Below are 23623 nucleotides of genomic sequence, written 5' to 3'. Positions count from 1 at the left end.
CTCAGCGGAATGAACCACTAACTTATCCAGCAAGTTTTTTTTACGCAGCGGATGCCCTTCCAGCCACAACCCATCTCTGGGAAACATCCACACACACACTCATACACTACGAACAATTTAGCCAACCCAATTTACCTGTACCGCAAGTCTTTGGACTTTGGGGGAAACCGGAGCACCCGGAGGAAACCCACGCAAACGCATGCATGCAAACTCCACACACTCCACAGAAACGCCAACAAGGCTCGAACCAGCGACCCAGCGACCTTCTTGCTGTGAGGCGACAGCACTACCTACTGCACCACTGCTTTGCCTCAAATTGTAAACTTTACATTATCAAAGGTTGTTGGGGGCAGAGATCAATGTCCAATAATGCAATTTAAAGCGGAAATGCAGAGAAAACACCCACAAAACACAAATATGAAAATTTATTTATTAACCAAATTTTTATTATTTACAGTTCAATCCTATTTGAGGAATCACGACAGAAATAACGTTATCTATTAAATGCATGTTCTTCATCTGAACCACTTCAGCACCAGCACACATTAGTAAAGATTGTGTAATATGCAAGGGGACTATTAAGAAGTTGCTGTGACATTTCTGCTCTGCTCTTTCACCTACTTCCTTCTTCTGTTCTGGCATCTGCTGAGCTATCACTGGAATATACCACTTATTTTTTCGCCATTAACTCCCACATCTTTAAAGAAACATAAGAATAACAGGTTTGTGAACGTATGCGCAGAAGTAAGCAGTAGTTAACACTTGAAGTGAATCAAAAAGAATGAAAAAGAAAGTTTTCAAAAACTACAGAACAACACCCATTCTTGTCTTGGGAAAATTTTTAAAGACTCTTTGATCCACTTTTAATGTTGGTTAATATTCCTTTTTTTTCATAGTCAAGTCAATTTGTAGTGAAGTTCATTCATAAACTAATTTCGAGAGGATCACGTGCTTATGATTGACACGGCTGGCCCCGAGTCAAGCTAATGTACGAACCACCAATCAGACTACTCCTAACCAAGTATAAATAACCAAACACCTTACCTTTAGTCATCTTCGTCTTGAAGAATCCCCTCTTCCACCCCTTCGCCTCCTCCTTTGTCTACAGAGCAGCACGGCGGCCCAGTGGCTAGCACTGCAGCCTCACAGCAAAATGCCTCCGCTTCGGGCATCTACCCAAACGGTCAGCATTTTCGTGTGGAGTTCATGTTCTCCCCGTGCTTGCGTGGGTTTTCCCCGGGTCCTCCGGTTTCCTCCCACACTCCCAAAAACATGACACTTAAGTAAATTGACTAATCCAAATTAGCACCAAATTTGATTCAATTCTGTCAGCAACGCATCACCTTAGCAATCCTCACGCAGCAGGAGGGAGGGGGGTTCTCGAGATCTACCCGAGCTCAAACTCCCCTCTCGCCCTGCAACGGGAGGGAGCCCCGGGCTCGAGGCTCTCATGAGCTCAGGGCTCTCTCCCGGGACAGCATGCCAAACTAGCTTATTACCAATCATCAGCTAAGTGTGAACTCTTGAAAGCACATTTAAAAACACTGCCAATACCAAACACTACCAACACTGTACCGAAGTACTGTAGCAGACCTATAATAAGATTGTAATGTAGTGTAATGTGTGTATTTATATAGCGCAATTATTGTGTATGGCCATACACTCAAAGTGCTTCACAATATTGAGGGGGAAGGGTCTCACCACACCAGTGTGCAGCATCCACTTGAATGATGTGACGGCAGCCACAGGACTACAGCACCAGTTATAGGTAGAGTGGAGAGACAGTGATAGAGTCAATTCAGTAGATGAGAATGACTGGGAGGCCATGATGGGTTAGGGCCAATGGAGGGACTGTGGCCAGGACACCGGGTTAGACCCCAACTCTTTATGGGAAGTGGCATGGGATTTTTTTATTACCACAGGGACCTTGATTTACTGTTTCTTCCGAAAGATGGCGCTCACTGATAGTATGGTGTCCCCTTCACTTTTACTTCGGTATTTGGACTCGCACAGACCACAGATTGAGCACCCCCTGCTGGCCTCACTAACTTCACTTCCAACAGCTACCTAGTTTTCCCATGTGATCTCACATCCAGGTACTGTCCAGGCTCAGCCCTCTTTAGCTTCAGTGAGTAACCAGTCTTGGGCTGCAGGGTGATATGACTGTGGCTGAAAAGAGAAGAAACTTAATCTAAGTGTAAAACTACATAATTTTCCATTTTTCTTTGAAAGAACTCAACATGTCTGTTAAAGTAACTATTAGGCTAGCAATCTTCATGTGTTCATTTCTTTCAGTCTGATTCATCATACCATGTGCTTGTGTAAATCCTGCTATCATATAAAGACTTTGATGTTCATCTGATTAAACTGTTTGCTTTTTATGTTAACTTGTTTTCTGGTTATCAACTGTGACAATTATCCATCAGATATCTCTTCTTAATAAGCTGTTTCACCGCAAAACAAAGATTTTCTTTGAATTAACTCTCCCTCTGGGCATCCAAGATGTAGGTGACTTAATTTTTCAGTTGAAAATGAAAGATTTTTATTGACCCCGTGAGCCTTGTTGCTTGACAAAATGCACGTCAACAGCTACAAGCAAATAAAAAATAAACAAATAAAAACAGAGAAATCTAAATCAATCTGTTGCTCATGATAAAAAAAACTTGTGATCAGAAAAATAATAATAATCTAAAAAAATAACCAGAAACTGAACATTCTTAAAACATTATTGTCTTAGGGAAGATTAAGCACATTTTAATACATAGTCGTATGTCTGGCAAGTGTCCTGTAGGCTCGCCTAGGAAGCGTGTCTTGGAGGAGTTTACAAGAGTTAGGGCTGTTTATGGCCATCCGAATCTCTAATTACAGACACAAAAGCTTGCTTTGACAATTTTTAATTCCTATTCAGTTACTCAACTCAGTTTTGCGTAACCTACCCTTTAGTAATAATAAAATAAGTTTACTTCACCCTTAAAAAAGCTTCCAGAACCTGAACTTGATCAAAACTATTACTTTTATTTCAAAATTTTTAAGGCTCTTATATTCTAATCTTAAATCATACTGGGTTGCTTTGCTGAAATTGTTGAGTGTAGCCCAGTCCAAACTAGAAATGTTTTCATGATGTTGCATGATGCACTGACCGCAACCAATGTAAACCTATAAAGGTCAGCTCTCATTTAAGTATGTTCCCATGGGCTGTGTCTCCTACTGTGATTCTATCGTAGAACCATTACCACAATTGGTCTCTTCTTGCTATGATCAACTTAGCTTTTAGCTGAGAAATGCAACCAGGGACTGTTTGCAGAGTGCCATAAAAGTGCCATTGCAAGTGTCTTCATTCTTTCATTCATTCATACAATTTCCTTTAGCTTAATCCTTTTATTCATCAGGGGTCGCCACAGCCAAATGAACCACCAACTAATCCAGCATATTTTTACACAACGGATGCCCTTTCAGCTGCAACCCAGTACTGGGAAACATCCATACACACTCATTCACACACATACACTACGGCCAATTAAGTTTATTCAATTCCCCTATAACACATGTTTTTGGACTGTGGAGAAAACCGGAGGAAACCCATGCGAACACAGGGAGAACGTGCAACCTCCACACAGAAATGCCAACTGACCCTGCCAAGACTCGAACCAGTGCTAACCACTGAGCCACCATGTCACCCCCTATCAGTAGGTCTTGACTTTTTTTATGAAATAAATAAACACATTTGTTTGTTCACCAAAAACAAAAATAACTCACCAGTTACTTACCCTCAAGTGGTTCCAATTTTCTAGAACTTTCTTCTGTTGAACACTAAAGAAGACATGTAGAAGAAAGCCAAACCAGCAACTCTTGACGTCCATAGGAAAAACAAATACTAAGGAAGTCAATGGTTACAGGTTTCCAACATCCTTCAAAATATCTCCTTTTTTGTTCAACAGATGAAGAAAAGACAAAGAACAAGTGAAGGGTGAGTAATTTATGACAGTATTTTCATTTTTGGGTGATCTAGCTCTTTAAATTAAGCTGTGTTTCAATAAAAATAATAAAAATTTAAATAATTACTGATTAACTAACAATTTCCACCAATGGTTATTTGCAAGAAGTCATTTTATAAGATGAATAATGAAGTCATACTTGACATCATCTAAAGTACAACAATTTAACATCTCGGTTTTGTTTATTTTTATTAAAAATAAGTGGAAAAATAATATTAAGGGAAAAAAAACAGATTTTGTACTGCTTTTCATTTTTGGGTCAACTATTCCTATAAATTGTGTTTATAAAGTAAACACAATTAAAATGTAATTATGGTTCAACAATTTCAACTATCAATTTATAAGCTGGGTAACACAGTTGTGCTAATCAACTTTGCCTTGCTTATTCCAAAAAACAATGCATTATGTTTAGGGTTTACATCAGATATTTTGAAGCTTTCAACGTTTAACTTGACATCTAAATTACAATTAATTAACATCTTGGTTTTGTTTATTTTTATTAAAAATACGAGCAGAAAATAAAATATATTATAGGATATTTATGGTGAAAATAAAAAGAACTGATTTTCTACCTCTGTGCTTGTAAAAGTAGCAGATTGTGAGAAACCTTCACACCACATGGAGAACAGCATTCATTGAAATGTTTTGGTCTGAGTCAAGTCATGGGCTAAACTCACCTGACAAAGAACGCCGTAATATTGTTTGAACTATTACCGGTTTACGTCGATTACGTTAAGAACCTATCGTTAAACTTAAAATCAACACGGAGAAAGATTTGCAAAACGCAGATGACCGTCGTCCACGACTCTATCTCAAGGGTTGCAGGCAGTGCAAACTCATCTCGACTCTAATCTGCGTTCGATTGAGACTTCCTGTGTGGCAGAACTGAGAGCAGGCGAGCGCGTAATCAGCACTGCCTACAGACTAGTTCGCGGTAACACTCTCCAAAATTGACGCCTGGACCGACAAAAGTGCTCGTTTGGACTTCGTCGGGAATGAAACGCTTCATTCTAGCTATAATGTTGTTGGATAGACGCTGAGTGCGAGAATTACACAGCAAAGCGATCCTCGGTGCGGGTCAAGCACATCTCAACCCGACCAACTGAAAAAGGAGGAGAGGCCAAAAAAGACAACTGCAACTGGAGGAAAAAAGTGTCTACAATCTTCACGGATTGCCACAACGTCGAAGATTATCGTGACATGATGGCCACGGAGGAACTGTATGAGGTAAACGTCGGCGATTTTACCGTTTGCGTCCGTTTAGACGCAGTTAATCGATTATTTGTGTGTAGTTGCACATATACGACGCGTCCCAAGGCTCGTGCGGACTAGTCTTAACAACTGACTTACCCGTTCTAGTACTAGTTAAAACTACACCGGCAGGGTTCCGTGCTAGCAAAACAAACTAGTAATGTTAGCTTGGGGAAGTGTGGAGTGTGTAGTTGTTAGTTTGTGGAGTTTAGTGTGGAGAGATGCTGGTGGAGGCAGTGGATGAGGCGGGGGAGGGAAGGAAGGGCACTTTGGAGAGTGATATTTAATCAAGCTAGTTGCTAACCATGAGGTCTGTGGGGTGTCTGATGGACACAACAGGACAGCTGAGAGTCAACCGGGTGCTGTACGTTGTGTTCGGCTCTGCGAGAACTTTGTTTTGTCTTCTTTCAAGCAGTATCCCCGGATTTAGCTTCGTTTTGCGAGGTTTCAACCTGTCTGCCTGAGCTAGTCATCAAGGGGTGTTGTGGGTAGTGTTGTTTTGATATGGTCGCCTTTGGTTGCTTTCTTTTTAAGTTTTGGGACTGATTAGTTGGAGTAAATCAACTGAGCATGGCGTATCACTGAGCATAAAGTCAATCCATTGTCACTTGTTGACTTATTTGGTGGATTGACATTGAATTTTGGTCGTTTTGTGGTTATTTAGATGTTAGCAGAGTTATGCAGTGTGAATGTTGTAGTAGAAGTAGTTCACTACTGTAATCATGAGTCTTCTGAATTTTGTCAACCCATTGTATTGTGTGAATTGGTCTGGTGAATGTTTAGCTGATTGTTTGACTAAATTCTTCAGTTTGATCAAAGGCTTCACGAAGGTGTGAGGAAGATATAGTAGAATGTGATGAAGAAAACATGTATATCAAAACATGTTTGACAAGTTTTTAATGACCTGTATAAATATAATCACTTTTTCTAACACCTTGGCGATACAGTCAGTTTAGCTGACTAAGCCACAATTCTTAGTCATCAGGATCCATTGCCATGTTTTGTTTGAATAACTGCTTTTTGTTAAGGGTTTGGGTCCGTGTAGAAAAATGCGTTTTCACCCCAAATGACTACTACCGTAACTTAAATTCAAAGGGGATTGAGCTGGATTTTATTTGATAGATATCCATTCTGCCCACTCTTCTGTTTTATCTTCTTTCAAAATGATGAGTAACAAGGACGTTTTTCTTTTACCAAGCTATATTACCAACAAGATGAGAAAAATCTAAATGAAAATGGCTTTTTTTAAAGCCTCTCTATTAAGTGAATGTTCTAGGTTAATCAAAAGTGTGTATATAAAGTATGGCTGTGCGATTAATCAAAATAGAATTGCCATCGTAGTTTGAAACATTGCATTTAGCTAATCGCAAGAGGTTGCGATATGAAATGTGTATTTTTTAAATTCGTCTCTACCCAGAGCAAATGCATGACTGTCGTCTGTGTGTGACAGTCTTACTAGCCAATTGAGTGAGCACACTTTCGTTCTACCCAATCAGAATTGTGCAACCAAACTATGCAGAACGCCTATAATAAAAACAAACAAACAGGAAAGCGCAGACGTGTAGGATGATGGCATCTGTTGCTTCAGAAGAATTAACAGATATATTAATATTTAAAAAAAACTGCACGTTGGTAATATGGGAAAATATGGGGGGTGTTTGGGTCAATTATGCTGAAAAATAGTTTGTGACAGAACTTCACTCAAAAGTCTATATTCTTTCTGTCATTAATTACTAACACTCCCATCATTTCAACCTTCAGAAAACAAATTTATTTTATAATATGGAGAAGGAATAAATTATGAAAATTGTGAAATCAAAGAAGATCTGAAGAGCGAGGAGGGATCCGGGGGTGAGAATGGTGTGCGACTTATTTGAGGACTGGGAGGGAAACGCGTGATTTCCGGGTGTTGGGAGATTATCACTTGTTTGCGGGCATTATAAGTCCCGCAAATGCATAGAGACTCCGGAACTTTCAGGAGGCTTGGGAAGTCTGAATAGCACGTTTAACAACTATAGTGAGACGCGATCCAGCGCTACATCCTTTATAAACTCTCTGACGTGCACTGCTCTCTGCCTGGAGCGCATTACTGTGTGTGTGTGTGTGTGGTCACGTGATGTGCGTTTTCAGCGGACGGAGGGCTGTTCAGAAATCCTAGGTAAAACGGTGTGGATGTGAATCATTTTCGTTCTAAAATGCCATTTTAACACTAAGACGTACTATTGTAAACAGAGCCTGAGTGTGTATTTTTCACAAGCGGGTTTGCGACGGGAGCAGGGTGATGGATCGCGATGCCGGCTCAGCATCGTGTTGTCTATTTGCCATCGGCGATGGACGATGGCATCGTCTATCGGCCCAACCCTACTGGATATTTGAAGTGTTTGCCTATTTAACACGTATATTTTTGAAACAAACCCTAAAAATAGCTTGGTTCACCTCTCTCATTCAGCATGAATCCAAAATTTTCCCAGATTGGCGATGTAACATTTGGTTCTCCAACGAGGTTTATGGCTGAACTTGAACTTGCTGAATCGTGCCTAATGTTATATTCTAACAGAAATGTAATACTTGGCAACATAACGCAAATTTGTGTTTTAGAGTGCGTGATGTCACATACTACCGGTGACATGAACAACCATAAGAAAAATCATCACAAAGGCACCAGGAGATAACATAATTCACGATCTCGCTAACATCACAGTGCCTTTTAATGCAGTTACTAAAGAGGGATTTAAAAATCCCATCCAAATGCTGGATAGGAGATATACACTTCTGTCTCACACATTTTTGCAGTACCACAACAGTACGCTGAATGTTGTGATATTTTGTTTAGCGTCTGTGATAATTATTTTGTTTTTAGACAACATAAGCTACAGTACGGCTCTTATCAGCCATGTTTGTTTGCTGAGTGCTCTGTATTTTTATAATTCTGATTTTCTTTGTTACTATCTCCCTAATTTAAGTTGAACTCAAGGCCACTTTATTTGTTCTTACTGTTTGCTCTAGAGGAAAAAAAATATGTTTAATTTCTGAATATTTAAAGACAAATTTGAATGAATGTTGGAGTAAGTTCATATCTTTTCAGTTCCTTTATAACAAACACTCACTGCAATTTAACAACAGATAAGAAACAGATACAGAGTTATGAGGTGAATCTTAATTACAAAATTAAATCACAAATCGAACCAAAAAATGCAATATCTGTCAAAAAGTTTTTTTTTTATATTTGTCCCCAAATCGCACAGCCGTAATATATTGCATAAAGGTTCTGGAAGTAAATGTCTTAATTTTCTCTTATAGCAATGTTAATCTTTCTTGACCAATCTGACAGTATTTTGGGAAATGTTAATGTTAAAAAGTGTCTAATTTGGTGGGATTTCACCTTTTTTAATTTTGGGGTGGGATTTCACAATTTTAAAGAGTTAAAATACACAATTGGCCATAATTTGATGCATATTAGAACTTTGTTGCTAAATTCGAACTACATATATGTAAATATTTTGTAATGTACAAATAAATATATGATAGCCTGTTTAATATCTAATGACACTGTGTCAAGAGTCTTGATGCGTCAATATTTCCTTGTTTGATTATTCCATCAGTATTTAAAATTCCTAATCCTAATGGAGATAATGAAAAGGCCAGAACATAAACATCATCTGAAGCATCTTGATTACCACTAAAAGTTACTTTAAGTTCCTCTTGAGTTTGAAGACTTTGCCTTTTTGCTGCAATCTATAAGAACATGCATGTTTCTCAAAGACTGTTTGATGATGAATTATTTATGTTGTTCAATAAAACGTAAATTAGATGGGATTTTGAAACTTGAACATAAATTTTGTGGTGTTCTGAGTTGCTATTATAATGAAAGCATTATCTGATGAACACATTAATGACAAATCACAAACATGTTCACTGTGCTGCTAAAGGGAACAAGAGGAACAGGAACGAGAGCTTACAGAGTTCATTTACAACATGAATTACTGTCTGGTGAATAAGATATGCTGAATTAGAACACATGAATCTGTAAACACTTATTCCCAACTCTTCGAAACTTGTTTTTCAATCACAAAGTTCTGCAGTAAGACATTAAATATGCACTTCGTTTCAAGTTTGTAATATGCGTTCTCAGTAGCAGGCCATGCACTTATCTAAATAAATATAAAATCTTTATTTTGGGTACTTTTTAAACTGATGCAATACACTATAAAGCTGGGAGAATATAGAAATGTGAATGTATAATGGCTGAAACAATGTTGGGCTCAGGATGATGAAGGACATTAAGGCCCCGTCTACACTAGTGTTGTAGAATGAAAACGATCCGCGTCCACATTCGCGTTTTACCCAGCGTTTCTGAACTGCTCTCCGTCCACACCAAAACGCTGAAAACGCACATCACGTGACCACACACACACTCTCGGGCAAGCGCTCCAGCATTTCTACCCAGATGAGAGCTCTGCCTGTCGGACTGCTCATCAAGCATCTCCCGCTGGATCTGATCTCGCTATATTTGCTAAACGTGATATTTCATTCATGTTGTTGTCTTTATCTAACGACATAGGCCATTTCCCTGACTTTGGTCATTGGAATCTATTAAGTTACTTGTTCACGGGTAACATGTTTTGGTTAAGCGCAAAGATAAGTTAATGATTAATCCAGGTACATTGACTGATCGCTTGCCTTTATTTCCTACAATGTATAAACTTATTGTATGTTATACTTTTATAATTATCGATTATTAAAACTGATATTCAGCAAAAGAGAGGGTGCGTTTCGTATTTTCACTGAAATTGAAAGGAGGCAGTTGTTATCGGCTCCGTTTTGTTATAAATATCCACACAGTGAAGATGACGCTCATAAATGCAGCACAACGCCTCAACATTTCTGCTGTCTGTTAAGTTGCTAATATTAAAATGAAAATAGGCAGTTCCTTAAATCATGTTTACATTTTATTGTTGAGAAAGTGAAACAACGTAGCCAAGGTGATGTGAATGAAGTTATAAAGTACACTGTTCCCTTTAAAGATTTACCCGTGTCCTCGGTATGTTTTCCATATCAAACTGAAAAGGGGGAGACTGCAGCCTTGATCAAACTTGCGAAGTCTGAACTTACAAGAAGAGGATGCCAGACTGAACTGTGTGTGGGCTACTTAATATTGAGGAAAAGCCCCAATCAGATAGGCGAACGTTTGCAGCCCCGCCTCCGTTTTCAGATGTCTCCGTCTTTCCCCATCCACACTGAGACGGAGCAGCAACGTTTTAGAATGAAAACGGCCTCTCCAGCGTTTTCAAAAAGCTCCGTTTTCGGCGCTCGAGAACTCCGGCGTAGTGTGGACGGATGGCGTAACCGTAGCAAAACTTATGCGTTTTCAAACTAAAACGCACTAGTGTAAACGGGGCCTAAGAGTGAAAGCCCTGCAGCAGTTTCTGTCATTACGCTGAATTTCTTAAGGCAGCTTGTATCTTTGGGGAATAGGACTCTTAGCTGTGACAGCGCTCCATAGTGTCACATTTTTACATCTAATACTATTACAAATGGTAATAGCCCCCAGTGTAAAGTCATATTGTAGCATGCTAAAAACGGGGACACTGTAAAAAAATTATGTAAATGTTTTGGGTTAGTTCACCTTAAAATGAAAGTTCTGTTATCAATTACTCACCTTTATGTCGTTCCGATTAGAGCTGTGAACCTACACTGGTCTCACGGTTCGGTTCGGTTACGATTATCATGCCATCGATTCGGTTTAATACGATATTTCGGTGCATCACGGTGCATTGACGATGCTTTCCGTATACAGTTTTATATTTTCTTCACAGCAACAGTTCTTGTATTAAAATGTATGAATATATTTATATATTATTTGTAATACAATTTTGTCATTTATTACAAACAGTCAGATATATAAACTGTAACTTTAAACAAAACGAGCATTTAACAAATAATATAAACAAATATAAATACCCAGCTTAATGTCTGATCCTTGTCTAGTTCTCTTACACCTCTTTGATTGGTCACACCCTCAACAAAAACAGTCGCGATTGGCTCTTGCACGCTGCGCTCATCAGATGAGTGACACTGATAAGCGGCAGGCGGCAGCGGCGGTCTCACAGTTGATGTATGATAGATACAGTGGATAAAACTGCAGACACGCGCTCGTTTCTTTATCCAGAAGTAACGCTGTATAACACTGACCATGCCAGCAGGTCAAATGGGCCACTGTGTGTGTGTGTGTGTGTGTGTGTGTGTGTGTGTGCGTGTGTGTGTGTGTGTGTGTGTGTGTGTGTGTGTGTGAGAGAGAGAAAGAGAGAGAGCGAGAGAAAGAGAGAGAGAAAGAAATGGAGTAGGCTACTTTCATTCTCTTGATCTCAGTGAAATAGGGACTATTGTTGTATATGTCAGTGAAAGACTGATCCAGCAAACACACACAGTGAAATTGTGCAGTTTATGAGTTTTGAGTAGTTAGAGCGTTGTAAATACTCGCGATCGCCTCCCTCGCGACAGAGCGCATATGAGTTAAATGACGTCAGTAATAACCGGTTATGATTATTACTGAGCCGATACTGAATTGTCCGTGTCTGCATCGCAGTGCACCGAAGAAACTATTAATTTTGACACCCCTAGTTCCAATACTCTGAGACCTTTGTTCATCTTCAGAAGGCAAATTAGGATATTTTAGGATATAAAAATCATTGAGTTGTCAATATCCATTGACGGTAATATTCAAATTCTAATCAAAACATTGTCAAAACATTCCATGTAACTTCAGTGATTCAACTGTAAACATAAGAAGCTCCAAGAACAATTTTTTGTGCCAAGAAAATTACTTACCACCATTTCACTGGACCAAATGGTGAAGGTTGCACATATAGATGGTGTGAGGGAAAACAGTTCATCTCTCTCCATTGAAAATGGATAGCTGGAACCCAGAGTTCAACTGAAAATTGTGCTATTTTTCAGCAAAAATGACACCCCTGCCAGATTAAGTGTCCTTTCCTTGAAATGGCTACCTGATTGTATAATCCAAATCAAGATTCCTTCAAATAATAACCCTATCACACAATAATCCAACTAGTGAATGAGTTGAGGCATAATCCGATAGTAGGGGTGTAACGATACACTCAGCTCACGATACGATGTGTATCACGATATAATGTTCACGATTCGATATGTATCACGATATTTGGAATAAAAATTGAAAATTAAACTGAAATGCAAATTTTACCAAGTAAACTATTTTTTATGAATTCCTTTGTTTCAACTTGTTAAACTGAACCTTCTTTAAGAAAATAAATTAAACAGGCCTGTCTCTGGAAAATAAAACAATGTAAAAACTTCTTTAAAAATATTATTGAAATGAAAGGGACAAAATTAAGGAACAATTTAAGTAAAGGTGCAAAAAAAAGCTTTCTATTCAATTGAATTTAACAGTAAGAGCTTAAGGCTTCGCTTGGTCACTTGCGTTTTTTGTGTGTGCAAAAAAAATCCACATTTCCAGGTAATCAGCAGTTCTATAAGATAATCCTGAACTGATGTGTATCTGTCTGAGAGGTTTTTATGGATGGCTGTCTTCATGTTGGGCATGATGAGTGACAGGGTGGCCGTCTTTTCATTACACAGGACAGTCGTGGCTCTTTTCAGCAGTTTAGGGAGGTTTACTATTTCTTCGGCGTCGCTGATGTCGGCGCTATCAAGTGTATCATGTTGACGTGCGTTTTTGTGTACCTCTGTACTCAAAAGGGTTAATGCTCGTCGTAATCATAACTCTAAAATGCGATATGATTGTTTAAACAATGTGAACGTTTTCGGTTTCATTTCCACTGCTAAGTGCTGTTCATACTTCCCACGCGGCTCCTGAAAGATCACTCTGTTCCACAAACTGAATGTTGTTTACTACTTTATTAGTCACAACCTGCAGGTTCTGTTCACTGAAGCAGACGCGCGTATGGCAAGCCATTTTAGCATTTGAACCTTTGTTCTGACTATCCATAAATATATTTAATTTATATTTAATTAAATTCATTTAGAGATATCTCTAATTACAATTGTGACTAGTCAAAACTCATTTTGAGATATCTGCAAATATTTTTCAATGGAAGTCAATGGAGGAATATGACTAGTCATAATATATTTGCAGATATCTCCTATCTGATTTCGTACTAGTACAATTGTAATTGCAGATATCTCTAATTGTCATTCTGACTAGTCGAATTATAATTATGACTAGTCAAAATATAATTAGAGATATCTCTAAATATATTTATGGATAGTCAGAACAAAGGTTTAAATGCTAAAACGGCTTGCCATAAGCGGGCGTCTATCAGTCTGCCCTCTGTAGTGACAGCTCACGGTCAGCTCACGTCATGTGTGATTTTGCGGCCGCCAATACATCATTATATGAAGACAGAATGATATTTTAGGGTGAATTGTACCTTAAAAATACAGTATGTGACTCTTTTAACAGCATTAGAAGGTATCCATTTCGCTGTGCAAAGTATGTAAATCACTGTGAAGACTTTATAACTTAGGATGTTTGACCCAGTATGCGTGTCAAAAAGCGGACGAGTCTAAAGCAATGACTGTACAACCGAAATGTTGCCAGACGACTCATCTTGGTCTGCTAACATTACTGCTGCTGCAATCTGAACTCACGTGCGGCAGCAGGTGGAACGTAGCTCACGTGCAAACAGCTCAACTAATAAGAGAAAACGGACGTCGTATCGTAATGAAATCGTTATGACGCCACGATGCATATTGTGACATTTTTGCATCTCAATAAATCGTACAACGATAAATCGTTACACCCCTATCCAATAGAGAAGCATTTTTTTGGCAGTACTCTTGACTTCTTGCGTGACCATCACCAATCAAACTAAATTTCAGGTTTGTGTGACAATGTGGTTACCAACACTAAACCAACCGGTAACTTAATACAATATATTTGTGTTCTGCCTGTTAAATCCTATATATGTTTTTAGGACCCTTCCAAAAAACACAATTACATCACATTGCAATATAATGTCATATAAATTCAGGGAATCACCTTCTCCACATTTTAGACAGCTGCCTGTCAAGTAGGTTAAACAAACAACACCATAAAATAATGTGCAAGAACGCATGCACATTTTCTTAATACAGCAATTAAACCAAAAGACTGGTTGACACAGGTGTCAAAATCAGTTCCAGGAGGGACTTAGCTCTGCAGTTTAGTACCTACCCTAATTAAACACACCTGATTTAACTAATTAGGTTTTTTATGCTTGTTTGAACTACAGGTAAGTGTGTTGAAACAGGATTGACACTAAACTGTGAACTGCAGCCCTCCAGGAACTAAGTTTCCCACCCCTGCTCGCCAGCTATCTTTGAAACGTCTCCCGGGCAGTTTGCTCAGGCATTCTATCCGAATGGGGAAACATCAAATTCTCCAAAACAGTTTGCCAAGCTTACGATTACATAACAAATTTGAATCACAAATGAAGCAAAACTGTCTCATGAGTTTGGTTTCTGAATGTCCGAATGAAAAAAAAATCTGCAATTTTTTTTTCAGGTTGTCGAAAGCTAACGCACATGCACACTCGAAAGGAATGAGATCATGGCACCAACCTCATTTATGGCCATGTTACACATCATCATCCTCTGGATAATGCTTTGTCAGATCTCGCTGGTCTTCTGAAGTATTTCACAACTTAGTCTTGATGGTGAATCTCCAAAAATGACAGCGACTATTTGTTTACAAGTTTGTGGGTGTTTAAGTAGTTGCTGTCATGTAATGTACGTTTGACTGGACGGACTGTACCTCGCATTTGTTTTCCAAGTGTTTTTTTTTTTTTTTTTTTTTTTTTTATAGGTTCACAAAACCCTTGAGTACTTTTTTTGAGATTTTAACATATTTGTGTGTATTGAGTATCAGTATAGACAATAGCCCCTTTCACACAGTGATACCGGTAAATATCCGGAAAATTTCCGGAACGACTTTACCGGTATATTCAAAAAAGCGCTGTTCACACAGGCGAGGACGTTACGGAAATTTTCCGGAAAAGAGCATTCACACATCCATTCCAAAATACCGGTAAATTCTGACATCATTCACCACAAATGAGCTTTAAACGGCTGCGCTTGTATTTGTAAACATTTGACTAAATTACAAACTCTGTGGATGATCAATATTGTGAACAACTTTCTCAGGATCACTTTCACATGTCGAGATGTTCATAATATGTGCGTGTGCAGGCGCTCACAGACTGTTTCACAGGCACACGAACGTAAACAAACAGCGGCTTATCATAAGCATCTCATTGATGATTATTTACACAGTTGGCATTAAGAAGAACATATAAACGTGACCTGACTATCTTCTAGCAGCTAAATGTGTCTGGAAAAATATTTTATTTTATTCTCACAAACCGCGCGGACGTAAATGCGTCTGACTGTTGTGATTGGCTTAAGCAGACGTTTCACGTCAGCAAGTTCTAGACGTGCACACGCTTATTACGGCAATCTTCCATCTGCATTCACACAGCGCAGCATTCCGGCAAATTGCCGGTAATGTTACAACTTCTCTTTCCGGAAAATAGCCAGAACGAATTTACCGGTATTTTCAAAAAGGACCTGTTCACACATACAACCTTTCCGGAAAATTGCCGGCAATTTTCCGGAAAGGTCTGTATGTGTGAAAGGGGCTAATGTTAGCACCTGTCAGCTTTAATTGTGGGAAACTGGAGCTTTTGTCAGCTAATTTCAGCTTCCGGGTTTAAAATCATTTTTGGGGCGTGATCAAAATCGGCGAAGTTGCGCAAAACTGCAAGTGCAAAGATGACGCGTCAGTTTCTCATTATTATTCATAGGGGAGTTTTCTTATCCTATGAGAAGAGCCTGCTTCTTAATTATTAATTATGGCTGCATGTGCTTTCCGAAGGTAAGGCAGTGCCAAGACGGCACACAGTATTTAGCTGTTCATGAAGGGTCTTATGTGTTTGTTTCCATGATCCACAAGGTTTGTTGCATGTTTTTCCCTGCGATGCTGTCAGGGCCGATACAGCAAAACTGTTTGTGTGCAGCAAGCATTTTTTGTTGGGAAAGCTGTACAAGAATTGGAGAAAGGCGGACATTGTCTTTTATCAGGAGTTGGTTCACATTTAGACACATCACGTTGCTGCTGTGTTTGCCTAAATCCTCTATATTACCAACAGGGCTAAAGGTTAAAATAGACAGGGCAAGAGAGTTGGTGCACTGAGTATGCATTCAGACCCGGGGATTGAGGTTGAAGATTGAGATTGAAGTCCTCATTTATACTGTTTATATGAACACAATAATTTCACACTTGGTTTAATTCCCTGGACCAAACCCAAGTTCGATTGTCCCCTCTTGCCACTTTCTCGACTGGTTTCTGTCCTTCTGAACTCCCGTACGCTTGCGTCATCAAGCTGCTGTTGTGTGCACAGTTATTGCTAGGTGATGGACAGCCACGAAGGCCAAAGTGGAAAGACTTTCGCACATCACGCCATGGTCATTCAGCTTTTACTGAATCTTTTGATTTAGCTAACATACAGAGAGCCATTAGCGTATATTTGCTGCAAAAATATTTAAAATGTTTAGAACATAATGGGATGTCTGCTGAAGTTGTTTTTGAAGGAGACAATCAGACATTATCTCTTTGTTTGCACTGGGTCAGTCCCGCTTGTCACTTGGATAACTTTAGGTGATACACAGACATACACACACGACTAAACATTATGAAAACTTAAGTTTGTTGTACAGTTAGTGGTTCACTTCTGTTGTTTGGTACGATTGCATTCATATCAGAAGTGAACCATACCCTAGACCACCTCTTTCAGGCAGACTCCGGTATGGTTTGTGGGTGCGCACCCAAGTTCAGAAGATATAGTTCACCCTAGCTAAACATACCAAACTCTGACGTCAAACGAACCAAGTTTGGACCAAAAGTGCCAGTGTGAAAGCACCCTCAGAGAGCTTCCTGAATTAATCTAAAATGTCTTAATTTCTTTTTCAAAAATGAATGAAGATCAAGTGCATGCCAGACCATTTTCCTTAAATCAGGGTTGTCAAACTCAATTCCTGGAGGGCCGCTGCCCTGCACAGTTTAGTTCCATCCCTGCTCCAACACACTTACCTGTATGTTTCAAACAAGCCTGAAGGACTTAATTAGTTTGATCAGGTGTGTTTAATTAGGGTTGGAACTAAACTGTGCAGGGCTGTGGCCCTCCAGGAATTGAGTTTGACATCCCTGCCTTAAATCATCCACAGTTTTCTGTATGTTTTTATAAAGCAAAATATATTTTTCATTTAAGATCAGTTAATCCTTTTTGGCATTTAAAACTGAATGATTTTTCCTGAGATTGGATATTAAGAACACGTTTGATCAACCTGAATTATTCATGACATTCAGTAAGTAGTTGAGTTAAGATGTTTCTAAGTCTTCAAGCCAAATTTTTTTGTTTATTGTCTATTCTCATGAGTATTTGCTGTTTAGATGCTGTGTTTGTGTTTATATTATACATTGTTTATCTAAAACTGCAGTTCACTACAGTTGAAATTCCTGTAAAGTGCTTTAAAATGTGCATTTTTTTATTCAATGTCTGACATAATCTCAACTGAAATACAAACAAAGGGTGGGACATAAAGTAGCTCCTCCTCCTTTGGAAAAACAACCAATAGCAGCTTGTTTTTATCACAGCTCTGCCAGTAAGAGTGGTTGAGCTCAAGCATCCAATGAAAAGCAAATGAGGAGGTGCAGATAGGAGACACTGCTTGCTGCAGAGTTACTTGAACTCCAATGAGGGGAGCTTGAGCTTCAACTCCTCCTCTTATAAGCTGTTTTAATGTGTACATCCACCCCTAACCTCAAACCCCAGTGACATCACTTGTAGAAGAAATGCAAGGAAGGAGGAGCTGGAGCTCAAGCTCCCCCTTGCTGGAGCTCAGCCTTGCCCGAGTGGCTCTGCAGTGAGTACTACTTGTCTGATAGTAGAGAGCATTTAATTGGTCAAGATACCATGTGCAGCGATTTTTGATTACCTTAATCTAACTTAATCTAACATTCAAAAAGCACTTCACGTAATTATATTATTGTCTTATTCAGATTAAGGCAAATAACTATTAACAATGTCCATGTAAACGTAGTCAGTAGTCTTCAAAGTAAGTGAAAGATCCAGACTGGTATCCCGCTGATTTGATTCAGTAGGGCACTTTTTTGTCAGACGACTCGCCGGTTTGACTTTCATTTATTCATCATCATTATTTCTAAAAAGCACCCGGTCCATATACATTTTTTTAGAACGCATTTATTCTACAGATGCCTGATAGTTAGCTGTGGAGCTAATGTTAATCATCATATTTCCTTTATTGAACGTATAAAAATCGTAAACATAATTTACTCGAGTGCATGCCTCAATGTCTCACGTCCCCCTTAATAGATGTTGGGGCCCCCCTGGTGGAGCACCGCACAGTTTGAAAATCCCTGCTCTAGCCTAATGTTGAATATAATGCAAGAGGGAATCTAATATTAACAAGTGTTTTATTTTACCATTAAAAAAAATGGTTTAATAATGTTGTCAATGGCAGATTGCAAGCATATGTCTCAAGCATAATAATCCAACTTTAGAATTATCAATATCTGATGTCATCACTTTGAAATGTGAATTAATAACCAGGACAAATATAAAGTCTGTTCAAGTCCACCGTTTCATGTTCCAGGCCTACACATAGACCTGATATTATGATGGTTGTTTTACCATATATTTGAGAATGAACAATATTAATCGCGTCCTCCTGTTAACCTTTATTTCACATCTACAGAATCGTGAGAAAATCATGAGAAAATCGTGATCTTGATCTTAAGCAAAAAAAAAAATGTAATTCTCATCTCATTGTAGCCAGAATCGTGCAGCTCTATTTCCTCCTAATATTAACAACGGCGTGCTCTATCCGCGTGATTGGTTTCGGGCCGAAGTGTGTCCAGCCAAGCTCCTCTGTCCGGGTGATGTCACGTAATTTGTGACAAACGCGGGAAGGTGATTCTCTTCACATGTAGCGAAACCATAGAGCGAAAGAGACGGCAAAATAGGAAAATGTAAGTTTGCCTACTGGTTGGAAAAAAAAGACTTTAAAGAATGGCTGAAGCCTGCTGCTGAAAACAACCCTGCAATTTATTCTTTTTAAGCTTTGTTTCCTCAAAGCTTATCTAAGTTCTGTTGCCTGGTTGAGCTCCATTCATTTATTTACCTTTAACTGTAAAAATTGTTTATTAAGTTAAAGGTTTGATACTGATTAGCACTTAAAGTGGCGATTGGGTCTTAAAATATCGAAATTACCTTTTGGATTCCTGCATATCCCCTGTTCATTCATTCATTTTCTTTTTGGCCTAGTCCCTTTATCCAACAGCGGAATGTACTCAGTTTTACGCAGTGCATGCCCTTCCAGCCGCAACCTAACACTGGAAAACACCAATACACACTCATTCACACATATACACTATGGCCAGTTTAGGCCCCACTTACACTAATGCGTTTTAGTTTGAAAATGCATAAGTTTTGCTACAGGTACGCCATCCGTCCACACAACGCTGGAGTTTTCGAGCGCCGAAAACAGCATTTTGGAAACGCTGGAGAGGCCGTTTTCATTCTAAAACGCTGCCGCTCCGTCTCAGTGTGGATAAAGGAAAACGGAGACATCTGAAAACGGAGGCGGGGCTGCCTAGATTCGCTAGCTGATTGGGGCTTTTGTGTCATTGCGTATCCTTCCCTTATTCGTCAAATCCCTATCACATGACTATAGCACACGGCTTTAACGCTACCAAAGACAACAGACAAGCCTTCACTGTAATTAACAACATGGACACAGAAATGGGAGCGTTGTTTGCACTATTTTCTGTTTTAGGCGCCATTGTGCAGTTCGCTAGAACTAGCTAAATATTCGCTAAAACACGCATTCCCAGAGTGCGCGAATGGTCACGTGATATACGTTTTTGGTGGCGTAGTGTGGGCGGAGATATGTTCAGAAACGCTAGGTAAAACGCTAGCGTGGACGCGGATCATTTTTGATTTAAAACGCTGTTTTCAAACTAAAACGCACAAGTGTAAACGGGGTTTACTTCGTTTATTCAATTCCCCTATAGTGCATGTCTTTGGGGGTGGGGGAAACCAGAACACCCCACACAGAAATGCCAACTGACCCAGCCGGGGCTCGAACCAGCGATCTTCTTACTGTGAGGCGATCGTGTTACCCACTGCGCCGCTGAAACAAATACATAATGTAGTAAAATTAGCAAGTAGAAAATGTATTTTAAATAGTTGTAACACTTGCCTTTTTTTTTTTTTGCCTATTTTTTTCTTTAAAAAATGCATGGCAAAGAATGTGAAAACACTTTTTTCGCCGCATTTAATAACGTTAATTCTATATATATTTATTTTTCCAAGAAACAGTCATACACATATTAGGGTTGGACGATGTTGACCAATTTGGCATCAAACGATGTCTATTATGAAACATCGTCATGGACGATGGCATCGTTGTCATAGGCGGAGTTGAATTAATTATTTATGAATAATTAATTAATTCAATATGAATTAATTATTTGTAGCCTTTCAACTACCTGACCCGCATGGTCTTAAACCCGCTCATAAAATTGTTGTTGCGCAGCCTGTTTTCAATACAAAATGTTCTCGGCTACATGCAAAGAGTAGGGGACATCCACGCAAAATGCATCTTTGCACCTAAAAACATGAAATGCGGCACTCAGGGATAGTTTAAAACTTTGTCATACCAGCCTACTAAAGTAAACAAAAGCCCACAATGATTGCTCTGCCTTCAAGCTATTCTGTTTGGCGCACTGCTCTGGAACTGAGAGACAGCAGCACTGCATGTAAAAGTCAAAAAACATAACTTGGAGTGAGTCATGACTGAAATCTCTCCCAACATTAATATTTTACAGCCATCCAGGTAACGAACATTATCATTATCAACAACAAATCTCTTTCAATTCTCTTCGACATCCACCTTTCTTTCCCATGTATTAAGCCTGAATTATCAGGGTTCAAAATTAACAGTTTTGCTTTGTAGCAGCTAATATTATTGTTGCTGACCTATACATTTTATTAATCATTTAAAAAATGTAGCAGTAATCCCTCCTCCCACCTAATGAAGAAAAAGTACAATAAGTAATTTGTAAAATGTAAAATTGGTGCAGTTAAACCCAAAAATCACAATGTAGCAGGCGCTCCCAAGCCAAACATCAACAGTGCGTATAACCTTATTTCACTATATTTAATTTTAAGATAATGTGGTCACTTTACACAACAAAATAACAAACAACTAAGAAGGGAGATGACAATGGATGCTTTGTAGCATAGATGACTATGGATGTTTAAAGGGAAAGAAAGTTGCTTTCTACAACATCGTTGCATCTTCAAATTCTCAAGTTGTCATCTACTTACCATTTATAGAAAAAAAAATAAAGTTGAAATAGAAAGTAAGTAGCATCTTACAAATGCTAAAAAGATGGGAGTCATGGCCATCTGTCAAGTGCATGTTTACAAAGAAAAAAACTAGGCAAAGTAGTGCATTGGAGTAGAAAAGCACAAATGGAGGGGAAGGGGAAGGGCTAAAGGCTGATTTATACTTCTGCGTCAAACGCCGGCGTATGCTACGGCGCTGACGCATAGCCCTTCGCCGTGGCCGTGGCCGTCACTGACGTGCACCTCTCAAAAAATGTAACTACATGTCGCAACGACGCGTAGCGTAAGCTCTGTGATTGGTCAGCTTGGTATCGCTGACGAGGCTGTGGAGTCCCGTGAAAGAGCTCCGGATGGAAAGTTTTGTTTTGTGTTTACCTCATAGTTAAAGTTGTTGCACGTCCGCCGGTTCCTGCCTCAAAATGAGCGAGTTTGAGCCACTTGTACATCCCGGAAGTGTTCAGGAAAAGCAAAAAAGCAGCGAAAAAACTCGACACAGAGGAACATTTACACCTCACTGCCAACTAGCGTTTCGGAAGTGTTAATGCAGATCGACAGAGACAGCGCGCAGAAGTATAAATGCACAGCCACGCGCGTTGCATGCGCCGTGGGTTACGCCGGTCACCTGACACAGAAGTATAAATTAGGCTTAAGGGGTAGAATTGGCATTAGGTCTAAATGTGTTACTATAAAATCTGTAGAAAAAGTTAGAATTAAAAACCCTGATAATTCGGGCTTAATACATGGAATAGAAAGGTGGATGTCGAAGAGAATTGAAAGTGATTTGTTGTTAATCATGATAATGTTTGTTACCTGGATGGCTGTCAAATATTAATGTTGGGAGAGATTTCAGTCATGACTCACTCCTGTGCACTCTCGATGAATGAGAACTATAAATGAGCATTGATTCAATATGTTAAATTGTTCTCTGATATCTGCACAGTGTGCTGCTCAGAAAAGTGAAAATATTTCCACAGAAACTGTTTATAACCACAATGGTTTGTTTAGTACAATCTTAGATAAACTAAAAATGAGAAAAATATAATTGTTGTATACACACGAGAATACTTTGTGCCCATCAAGTGCCACCTGGGCGGTGCATATTAATGATCTCATGCGAATCCCATCTGAATCGGTATTTTGTTCTGACTGGACTTTTTTAAAGGATTTTACACTCAAATGATTTACATAAGAAAGAGGAAACTGTGGTGTTATGGGATTATTTTTATTTTATTTTCATGTTCTGAACTATTATTATTCAGCTATGCAAACAATATCCAGATTTTTTTTCTATGGCACCTTTAAATGCATACACACATTTAATTAAGAACTGATAACATGAACCATAAAACACTAATATATATATATATATATATATATACATTGTTGTGCAAAAAAATGTCACTTATCAAGTCAGAGGGCAAAAGTCATGTGCTTCATGATTACTTATGGTCTTTCAGTGCATGTGACTGCCTGCCTGAGCATTGTCAACAGTTGAAGACAGCATGAAATTTGATGGGCTCATAATTCCCTGTGCAGAAGAGACCCTGAACCTAACTCTATGCTAAAAGTTTACTTCTACTTTTTTAATGCTAAAATGACAGCTGCTAGTTGATATGGCAAGTTGATACAGTCAACAGAAGGTCTAAAGCAGACAAAAAAATCTGTTAGATGTGATTAGGATAGTTTTTAAGCAAGACTAAAAAACTGAACAAGCAGGGATAGAGAAGGATTTTTCTTTCTTTTTTTCAACAAAAGGGAGTGTTTGGGTGTTTACAACAACATTTAACCCACCTTAAAGATAGAAAAGACTTAATATTCCAGAGAAAAACGGTTACAGGTTTGGAATGAAATAAAGAATTCAGCTTTTATTTATGGGATAAACACAACCCTAAAGGTCCCGTGAAGTGC

The 23623-nt window shown here is 38.9% G+C and overlaps 1 protein-coding gene and 1 long non-coding RNA gene across 2 annotated transcripts in view; one reads left to right on the top strand and one right to left on the bottom strand.

Annotated features, from left to right (window-relative positions):
• Positions 1 to 621: 621 nt before the first annotated feature.
• LOC141378118 (uncharacterized) lies at positions 622 to 4844 on the bottom strand. The gene is made up of 3 exons (XR_012391851.1): positions 4673 to 4844; positions 1045 to 2169; positions 622 to 697 (listed from the first exon to the last, which is right to left on the bottom strand). It is a non-coding gene; the product is annotated as an uncharacterized lncRNA (long non-coding RNA).
• A 15-nt stretch (positions 4845 to 4859) lies between these two features.
• cdyl (chromodomain protein, Y-like) overlaps positions 4860 to 23623 on the top strand; it is a 53390-nt gene continuing 34626 nt past the window's right edge. The window contains exon 1 of the mRNA XM_691787.10: positions 4860 to 5222. Coding sequence (XP_696879.5) covers positions 5196 to 5222 — 27 coding nt within the window. The 5' untranslated portion in view covers positions 4860 to 5195. The remainder of the gene's footprint in view (positions 5223 to 23623) is intronic.

Source organism: Danio rerio, chromosome 2 (assembly GCF_049306965.1).
Source record: "Danio rerio strain Tuebingen ecotype United States chromosome 2, GRCz12tu, whole genome shotgun sequence".
Lineage (NCBI taxonomy): Eukaryota > Metazoa > Chordata > Actinopteri > Cypriniformes > Danionidae > Danio > Danio rerio.
Note: the sequence above shows the minus strand (reverse complement) of the source record. Positions and strands in the feature narration are given on the sequence as shown.